Below are 10,602 nucleotides of genomic sequence, written 5' to 3'. Positions count from 1 at the left end.
CCCAAGCACGACTCATGACCCATCCTCACAGCTTTACTTCCACCAGTACCTCATCTGCTGCCTTCCAGACTTCGGCACACACACTGCTTCAGAGTGAAAATTTCATTATGGAACCTTATAGTATTTTTAAACTCTATTTCATAACTACTGCGCAGTTTTACTGACTACATCTTCGTGTAACATCTTTATATGATAATTTGTAACTGTATGTGCTGAGCTAAAATGTTTTTCTGTGCATGACTAATACAAATGTGTCATATGATGAGACACTGAGTTCTAGTACACAAGTTATCTGAGTATCACCATGTTCTATGTAACTGATATAATGTCCATCTTGTTACCTTATGACTGGTATTAGCTAGAGTTTCTTTCTTGATTGTTCCTGCTCACTGAAGAAGTCTTGATGAAGGATAGAAATGACAGATAACCATTGTCCAGTAAGAATTAATGTTTTATTACAAATCATTTTTGCATCATCGCATAATTTTTCCAAAAGTACAATACATGGATAAAATCCATAATAAAATATCAGTGAATGGGACACACACACACACACACACACACACACACACACACACACACACACACACAGAGGCTCTGTGAATGTCCTCCAAGACTGAACTTTCAGTAAACACTGACATTTGCTATATGTTCCACATATATCAGTACACACTGATATCTGAATTATAAATTCAGTTATCAATACAATGAAGGTACAAGAGATGACAGTAATTTTAGTTAATCTAAATTTGGCTAAAAAAAGAAAACACACACACACACACAAAAGTCTGAAGAGACACAGATAATGTTACTGAGACCACATCTTTGGTATCATATCAGAGAAGTTGAATGCCGTTCCACCTTTGCAGGTTCAACATTATCTTGCTGGGATCGCGGCACTGGCCTTCGAACACTGCTTCTGAGGACACTAACAACTTCGGCAGCTGTCATGGTGGACTGTGAGGGGTTCATGTTTGCCTCACTATTAACAGGGCAGTTCATCTCCACAAGCACAGCAGCATAATCTGGTGGTGGGGCTTGACTGTTACTGGATGATGCAGTTACTGCAGCTGCTAATGACCTTGGCCCGGCAGGGAACTCAGAGGTGTTGCTGCTGTCAGTCAGAGCTTGTGTGATTCTGCGCACACTACGTCGGAAGCTTTGCCTTAACAGCTTTGCAATTCTGTTGAGCAAAGAATTAAGATGTGTATAATACAATATTTAATATTTAACACGAAAAGTATGAGTGGCAATAACTTAAAAGTTTAATTGCATTATAATAATTGATAGTATGTGTGTCATTCATAAAAGTGTAGGCTGGCAACACAGAAACCACATTGATGTACAATTTCATGTATAAGATGTAGTGGAAATGAAGAGGAAAGAGGCACTGACATACCTCACTTATTCACTGGGACTATTATTGGTCATTATGACCAGACACATTTATCTATTCACTGTAAACAAAGGAATACGATTTTACAACAACAAGTCAGTGGTGGCCCTAGTCATTACGAGTAATTGTAAGTTTTAATTACTTTTATTGCCTTAGGTCAACAGTGACTGTGAAGTTCTTGTGTAACTTAATATTTTTCCTCTAACAGTGAGAATCTGACTCATTATGCTAATTTACACACACTTTGATCCCACCACTGACAAACAAAACACTTAGATCTACCCACAAACATTTCTCCAGTGTACTTGAATCACTCACAGTCTACCTTTATTTTTTTTTAACAAACTTAAGATTTTCAATGATAGCAAAAACTTATAAAAACCAAATTAATCTAAATCCACAGAAATATGACAAAGAAGACCAGAACTGTTGATAACTTTGGAATCAAGGTGTGTGCATATACATAAATATATCTGTAATGTATTTGACATATCCTGCATTATTGTGCACAATGGACAAACAAAAAAATAAATAATGAAGATGTTTACTGTCCGTCAATGGCGCCATTGGAAAACTAAATATTTCAACCCTTGCTTTCAGAAAACTGATTTCACTTATGTCAAAATTATCCATTGTTTATGAACCATGCAAACATTTAGTGGCTTTCTTACATTCATGAATATGTTTATTGAATGGAAGAGTAACTAACTAAACATTGGGCTTGACAAACATGCATAGCTATGCAAAACTGAAATCACGACAGTCTGGCATACATAAATGTCAACATTTTTAGTAAGTGGAATTCTACTTCATGTCTCTCATCCTCAATTCAAGGCTCTAGAACTTAATGAAAATAATGTTCTTTGCGCTGTCACAAAATTTAGTACACTGTTTCTGTACCAACTAACTGTCATTATTTTGATGTTTTGTGAGCTTCAATGCGGCACAAATCCATTCAAGTTCTCTTATTGTTCTTGTCTGTTGCTATTTGGTATTTATTTGTCCATGAGATCTTGAATGTACATAGAATGTACAGGAAAATGTTGGACATCACTATAAAATATCATTAATTACTTATGGTTACAAAACAAATTATTGGTACATTATTACTATTGGTTTAGTGGTTATAATGCTATTATGGTTTCAGTGGATAATACTGGTACACTATTATTCATCAAAGAACTCTTTCAGACTGTTAATTAGATATACCTTCACTGCAACCCTGAGTCCTGCAATCTTGTTTACTGACTATACCGTAGACACAATTCCACAATCTAAATATCTTTTCTCTGACATGTAGAAAGCCATTTTGGCAGAGCTTAGTTTCTGTTCGGTGCATATGGTTATCCATTTTTTGCCTTGTATTGTGGGTGTACACTTATATTTTTGAGGAAGGATGTAGAATTTTTCATGGCATACTGCTTTATGAATACTACAGTTTCATATACAGAGTGAACACTAATAAAACCGACAAACCACAGGGATGGATACCTGATGGAAGATGGAGGAAAAAAGGTCTTATGAACATGTGTCTGGAAATGCATCATTGTCACAATAGATGACAATGACGAATGACAGTTCCTCTGACTACATGTTGTGGGTTCCTTGTGCATTGCAGGCTGTGTGATTGATGCAATGTACTGTAAGCACCATAATGGTCCATTATTCATGTTGGGAACAAGCTGAGATGGTGTTTGTGTATGGCCAAGCCAATGGAAATGGTTGAGAGGCAGCATGACTATACCAAAGCCTCATGGACACCAACCACATCACACATCATTTCAAGCCCTTTTTGGGTGTTTGAATGATAATGTGTCCTTTCAGATAGAATAACTTGCTGGGAGGTACCAGACTGTGCATATACCAGAGTTGGAGGACTGGGTTCTACAGGATATTGAGATGAACTCTAGCACAAGCTTCAGGCAAGTGACCCATCAACATGTGTAAACGAAAGAATGATTATGTGTATCCTGCATGACCACTGCTACTTGCCCTACCACTTGCAATCTCATGGAGGCCACTTTGAACATCTGTTGTGATGTTGATGCACTGCAGCTGTGTACTGTGTTCCAAGGCGATTTGTTGTTGTTGCATTTCCAGACACATGTTCATCAGATCTTTTTTTCCTCAGTTTCCTGTCAGGAATCCATCCCTGGAGTTTATTGGTTTTATTAATGTTCACACTGTATGTCCAGGCATATAAGTGGGAAGATTTGCAGTTTTATGTAGAGTGGCGCAAAAGCTGTGTGTGGTGCCTTCTATGAGTCTTATGATTCTTTTTTGGATTATGAACAGCTTAACTGTTTTGGGAAGAAAACAAAGCACCGGAAATGACTTCTTAATAATTGGTGATTCACTAATTAAAAACGTTGCAGTACAGAATACCAAAATTGATGTCTGCCCAGAGATGGGTATACATGGGTATACATCAATTAAATAATCACCTCACGAACATGTAGACAATGAAACACAATGCATTCCCGTTGGGACATTGCAATGAAAACTACAAAGGTGTATTCATCCTCGTGGGGACGACCTCACTGCAAAACAGCAGTGAAGAAGAGATTGTAAATGAAGCAAGAAATCTAATCTAGATGGCAAAAAATGTGTACCAGCTTCAAAGTTAATTATTAGTAGTGTCATGCACAGAAGATCGGTAAGTGATAAGTAAGTAGACAGGCTAAACAATCGCATCAGATAGCAGTGCAACAGACTTGGTGCAGTTTTCATGGATTCACACAAATTTATCAGTGGTAAATGTGTAGGACAAGATCCGAACAGGCTAGGGTCGGCAACATTCAGCAATATGTATAGTGATATTTGTAAGATCATGCTTAGTAAGGGAAACTAGTGTGCAGAGATAGGGGTGTAAAAACTGATAACAAAGTTGAAATGAAAATACACAAACAGTGTTTCAAAACAGATGCTATTAGGAATATTAAAAAAACGTAATAATATGTTCATAATGCACTTGAACATAAACAGGTTAAGTTCAAACTACACAAATGGCAGAGAAACAAAATTTAATGTCCTCCAAATTGTTTTGTTAGAAATACCAAATATCAAGGTTGTATACTTGAATGAACACTAGCTTATAAAGGATAGTATCAAATTCTTAAATAATCTTGATAATTTTAATGATGCCAGCAGCTTTTGTAGGAGTAATTTAACTTGAGGAGGATCATGCATACTTGTGGAAAGATCAATGGAATATAGACCAAGATTCGATTTCGATTCTCTTAATGAAGAATATATATTTGAAAGCTGCTGTGTAAAGTTAGGGCAAAATATTGTATTTCTATCTGTGTATAGAATTCCAGGCACAGAAATAATGGAGCATTTTTTGTCAAAATTCCAGTGTCTGTTGCCAAAACTCCAAAAAGAAACTGCGAGAAGAGTCATAATAACTGCTGATTTCAACATAGATCTTGCCAGTGAAGCTAGTAACTCGACATAATTCACTGATATGATTCAGATATTGGGTTTCAGCGCAAATTTAACAGATTTTACTCAAGTAAATGAAATGTCTGCCTCATGTATAGATAATATTCAATTACACTTATAATGAGGCAAATAAGTTTTGTTTAGATTTAAACTTTCTGATCATTGCACTCTGTTTATGGAGTTACTGAAAACAATAGAACCTTGCTCGGAAGAAAACCTACACCAAACACCAGTTCAGCAAAGAAAGAACTTATTCTATCATTGATTAAATAAGGTAGAGTGGGCTATAGATCCTAGTATTTCATGTTCTGAAAATTTTGCTAATTTCTTGGCAAACTTCCTACACGTTTTTAATGAAACTTTCCTCCTTGTTGTAAATCATTAAAAAGTAGGAAATAAAGTTAAGTGGATTACTGAAGGAATAAAAATGTCCAGCACAAGAAAAAGACAGCTACATAGGGAACCAAAACATAACAGAAGTCCTGATTTTGTTACGTATGTAAAAGATTACAAAATATTTTTAAAAAAGTTGTAAAGGCAGCCAAAGAACTGGCAAATAATCGATTTATATTGGAGAGCAAAAACAAATCAAAGGCATTATAGTCAGTGATCAAAGTTGAAATATGTGCTGCAGGTAGAGGCTATGATATTTCTGAAATAAAGATGGAGGATAAAACTATTGTAAATCCTCCTCAAATTTCTGAATGATTTAATTATTTTTTTATACATTAAAAAAAAAACCTAACATCAATGTAGAAGATTACCCAGACAAGGTAAATTTCTTCAATAGTAAGCAATTTGAAGAAGAATTTTTCAGTACATTTACCAAAACTATTGTAAAAGATATAGAAAATGTGGTACTTTCACTAGAAAGTAAAACACCAGCTGGATGAGATGGAATACTAACAAAAGTATTAAAAACAGTCTCTAAAATAATTGTGCAGCCACTAACTACAACAATTAATCAGTCCCTTCAAGGAGGTTATTTTCCAGACATACTGAAGTACGCACTAGTTAAGCCACTATTCAAAAAAAGGCACAAAAGAACATATGGGAAAATATCGCCCAATCTCTCTTCTTCCATCACTATCAAAAATATTTGAAAAGTTAGTCACCATACAAAATCAAAATTTCATAGAAAAATTTAAAATTATCTCAAAAAATCAGTATGGATTTCAAAAAGGCAAAATCACAATATCTGCTATAAATAATTTTGCTGATAAAATAAGCTCATCTCTAGACAATCCACTGAACAGCAGGAATTTTTGGGACCTATCAAAGGCCTTTGATAGTGTGAATCGTTCCTCGCTACTCTGCAAACTGGAAAAGTACGGAATTAAGAGCACAGTATTAGAATATTTAAAGTCCTATCTAACTAACCAAAGACAAAAAGTGCTTATATCATCAGAGAGAGGAACTTATATTTCAAAATGGAAAACCATTTCACATGGAGTACCCCACGTTCCTGTCTTAGGTCCCATTGTGTTTCTGTTGTACTTAATACTGAATATCACTCAGTTTTATTTGCATATGACACAAGTTTAATCATTGAAAGTAACAGTACTGATCAAATTCCACAAACTGTACTAAATACTTTAGAAAAATTAGATACCTGGTTTGATTTAAATGGTTAAAATAAACATTGGAAAGACTCAGTTAATGCAGTTTAAAAGAAAACAAGCAAAATTAAATGATATTCAGGTCAATCACAGAAACCACAATTTGCAGGAAGCTAATTGTGTGAAATTTCTAGGAATGCAACTAGATAAAAATCTACCATGGGGATCACATATACAGTACCTTGCAAATAAATTAAATAGCCTAGGATTTGCAATGAGGGTATTGTACAATGGTACCAGTATGGACAAAAGAAAAGTAGAGTCAGTAATAAGGTACAGAATTGTATTTTGGGGTAACTCAGACCATGTTTGTTGAATACTAAAACTTCAGAAGACCATCATTAGAAATATGCACAATGTGGGATGAAGAAAACCATGTCACTCACTCTTAAAAAAAATCTAAGTATATTGAGTGTTCCCTCACTATACATGTATGAGCTGATTATCTTTGTACACAGTAACCCTGATTTATTTGTAACAAATCATTTTCAACATGAGTACATACCAGAAATCAAAATAATGTTATGCTGACCACCCACCATTTAAAACTTTAAGCTCAAACTTCACATTATATGAGTATGAAAATTTATAACAAAAAGAAAGGAAGAGAATTGCTCAGCATAAATTTAAAAACACTGAAATAATCCTTATATTAGAAACTAGTGGAGAAATGTTACTATTCTGTAGAAGAATTAATAAATGACAACCTCAAAATATGATCAGGAGAGAGCAGGTACTTAGGACTGTTAATTTTTAAAAGTTTGTTACTTCTGAAGAAAAATTATTAATTGCTTAGTTAAGTAATTATTCAGTGCCATGTGTTATATTACTGGTATTATAAGGCAAATTGTAAACCAGTTTTTGTGTTCTGAAGAGTCTCCTGTACATTAAGTCAATGCCTTGAAATTGTATATTACGAGACAATAAACTTCTATTCTATTCCCCAGAAAATGACTCTGTACTCCATGATCTATAACATCAAATGCCTTCAATAAGTAAAGAAATACACCAGTAATATAGTCACTACTGTCCACTTACTCATAGACAGCAGTGCTGGTTCAGCAGTTCTTCCTAAACCATTCTTGTGCTGTGGATAGAATTTGGTGTTCTTGCATGAAGCCTGTCAGTCTTTAGCGGAAGACATTCTCTAAAATTTTTGAGACGATGGAGAATAGTGCAACTGGCCTGTAACTGACACCTTCTTCTATGTCTGAATTTTTTTTTTACACTGCTTTCAATTTCACAATTTTTAGACAAAAAAGGAAAATCCTTGATTCCAGTGAACTATTGCATAAATGTGCCAGTGGTTTTACAATGAGTTTACAACACCTTCTTATTATTTTATAAGGTATATCATATACTCCTAAAGATTGTTTCATTTTTAAAGTTTTTATGATCGAAATTTCTTTTGCAGTCATTGGATATAGACAAATGAGGCAGCAGAGATGCTGATCTTAATTGCTGGGCCATGCAGGATTAGCCAAGCGGTCTAAGGCGCTACAGTCATAGACTGTGCGGCTGGTCCCAGCGGAGGTTTGAGTCCTCCCCCGGGCATGGGTGTGTGTGTTTGTCCTTAGAATCATTTAGGTTATGTAGTGTGTAAGCTTTGGGACTGATGACCTTAGCAGTTAAGTCCCATAAGATTTCACACACATTTGAACATTTAATTGGTGGTGCTGTTACATTCTGGTAACTTGCATTAATCTTACTGATTAGTTGCCCACTTTTATTTGTAAAATAGTTGTTGAAGATCTTCAATGGTGTCAAACCACAGTCATATAGTTATTTTTTGAAAGAATACACCACTGTATATTAATGTATTTTTCTTTTTTCTTTTATTTTCTTCTGTACAATCTAGATTTTGGCTTTTATGCCATTATTGAGTACAATGCTAAATGTTCATAAATCATTAACATGTTATATCTGGTAAAGTCAGCCCAATTCAGGTAAACAAGACTAGCACAGGCCTTTCAGAAGAAAATTACAGTAATATATAGTCAAATGTTGGAGTATTCTTTCAAAAAATAGTTGTTGCAGATATTTGCTACTATATTGATTCTTATTGTCTCTTCATCTTTACACAGATTGATAATGGAATTTCTGGTTATGACATTATCTGTCCATCATTTTACAACTTTTCACATAGCTTTCGTCTTATTTCCAGCAGATTATATATGAAAGCCACTGGACTTCATTTTTGCTTCTTTAACTACTTTTTTAAAAAAATATTGTCTTGTATTTTCTGTAGTAAGCAAGAAATTAATTGCCCATCTGCTGAATCTTTATAGTATTATATGGTTTTCACTTTCTTTTTGTTGGAGGTCATAATTCTAGCTGCTGCCCAAGACTTGTTTTTGTTATTTGACTTTAGTCTGCATTTTTTCATTGGGAGTGCAGCTTCATAACAGTTAGTAAATATTTCCACAAGTCTGTTGGACTGTTCACCTGTACTGCCATGCTTGTACACTACATCCCATGTTTCCTTAGCTAATAACTATCTGAAGGTACCTATATTTTGTTCACTTAGGATTCATTCTTCTTCAACTAATTCTGTTTGCATTGTAGTTTTAGGAACTTTGTTGAAAGCAATATACTATCCATTATCGTAACTAAATCCTGTATTTATGGCTCCAGCCCAGAAATAATTACTTTCTGTATTTATAAATACAAGGAGTAAAAGGCTATGTATAATTCGTACAAAAACCAGATGGCAGTTATAAGAGTTGAAGGGCATGGAAGGGATGCAGTGGTTGGGAAGGGAGTGAGACAGTGTTGTAGTCTATCCCCGATGGAAACAAAAGAAAAAATTGGAGTAGGAATCAAAATCCAGGGCAAAGAAATAAAAACCTTGAGGTTTGTGGATGACACCGTAATTTTGTCAGAGACAGCAAAGGACTTGGAAGAGCAGCTGAATGGAATGGACAGTGTCTCAGAAGGAGGATATAAGATGAACATTAACAAAAGCAAAACAAGGTTAATGGAATGTAGTGAAATTAAATCAGGTGTTTCCAAGGGAATTAGATAAGGAAATGAGGCACTTAATTTAGTAGATGAGTTTTGCTATTTGGGCAGGAAAACTGATGATGATCAAAGTAGAGACGATATAAAATGTAGACTAGCCAAGGCAAGGGAAGTATTTCTGAAGAAGAGAAATTTGTCAACATCAAGTTTAGATTTAAGTGGCAGGAAGTCTTTTCTGAAAGTATTTGTGTGGAATGTAGCCATGTATGGAACTGAAACATGGACGATAAACAGTTTAGACAAGAAGAGAATAGAAGATGTGGCGCTACAGAAGAATGTTGAAGATTAGATGGATAGATCACATAACTAATGAGGAGGTACTGAATAGAACTGGGGTGCAGAGGAATTTGTGGCACAAGGTGACTAGCAGAAGGGATCAGTTGATTGGTAGAAATTGTAGAGGGAGACCAAGAGAAGAATACACTAAGCAGATTCAGAGGGATGTAGACTGCATTAGTTAGTTGGAGATGGATAGGTTTGCACAGGATAGTAATGTGTAGAGCTGCATCAAACCAGTCCACAAACAACAAGTATCCAGTAGAAAGTAATACAGAAGAGATATTTTCATTTAACTAAATTTTATATAAAAAAGTTATTTTTTTCACCAAACACCACACAGTTTCTCTCAGTGTGATATTAAACAAAATGTTGTGAAAGATGTACAGCTTTTTTAATAACAAGTGGAGCAGAGACTAATAAAGCAATGTTCATTTTATGTGTGTGTTATGAAACAGGCAAGTACTTGTTGATCATATTATGTGAGTGTAAAAACATGTCAATATCATATAAATCAAATAAAATATACAGTGAAACAACTGAAACAGTTGGCAACTTACCTTGCTCCAGTTGCTGTAGTATATGATGGTGGAGGAGTATATTTAGGTGGTGGATCCTCAAAAGCTGGTTCTTGCACAGGTGAAGATATGATGTTGGTAGTGCTAGTTGTGTTAACATTATTTGTAGAATGGGTACTGTCATGACCCTCTTCTGCATCTACTGGTGGGCGGTAAAGTAATCGGATTCTCTGAAATATAATTTTTTTTAAATTTAAGTGCTCGTTATTAACTTAAACCATAAAACACAAAATGTCATAAATAATAGATGGCAAAATATATTGAAAAC

The 10,602-nt window shown here is 34.8% G+C and overlaps 1 protein-coding gene across 1 annotated transcript in view; it reads right to left on the bottom strand.

The window, feature by feature from the left end:
* Positions 1–430: 430 nt before the first annotated feature.
* LOC126298483 (sodium-dependent transporter bedraggled) overlaps positions 431–10,602 on the bottom strand; it is a 673,679-nt gene continuing 663,507 nt past the window's right edge. Inside the window, exons 19-20 of the mRNA XM_049989817.1 lie at positions 10,317–10,504; positions 431–1,183 (exon numbers count right to left, since the gene is read on the bottom strand). Of these exons, the coding sequence (XP_049845774.1) occupies positions 832–1,183; positions 10,317–10,504 (540 nt within the window). The 3' untranslated portion in view covers positions 431–831. The remainder of the gene's footprint in view (positions 1,184–10,316; positions 10,505–10,602) is intronic.

The sequence above is a fragment of the Schistocerca gregaria genome, chromosome X (genome assembly GCF_023897955.1).
Source record: "Schistocerca gregaria isolate iqSchGreg1 chromosome X, iqSchGreg1.2, whole genome shotgun sequence".
In the NCBI taxonomy this organism is placed as follows: domain Eukaryota; kingdom Metazoa; phylum Arthropoda; class Insecta; order Orthoptera; family Acrididae; genus Schistocerca; species Schistocerca gregaria.
Note: the sequence above shows the minus strand (reverse complement) of the source record. Positions and strands in the feature narration are given on the sequence as shown.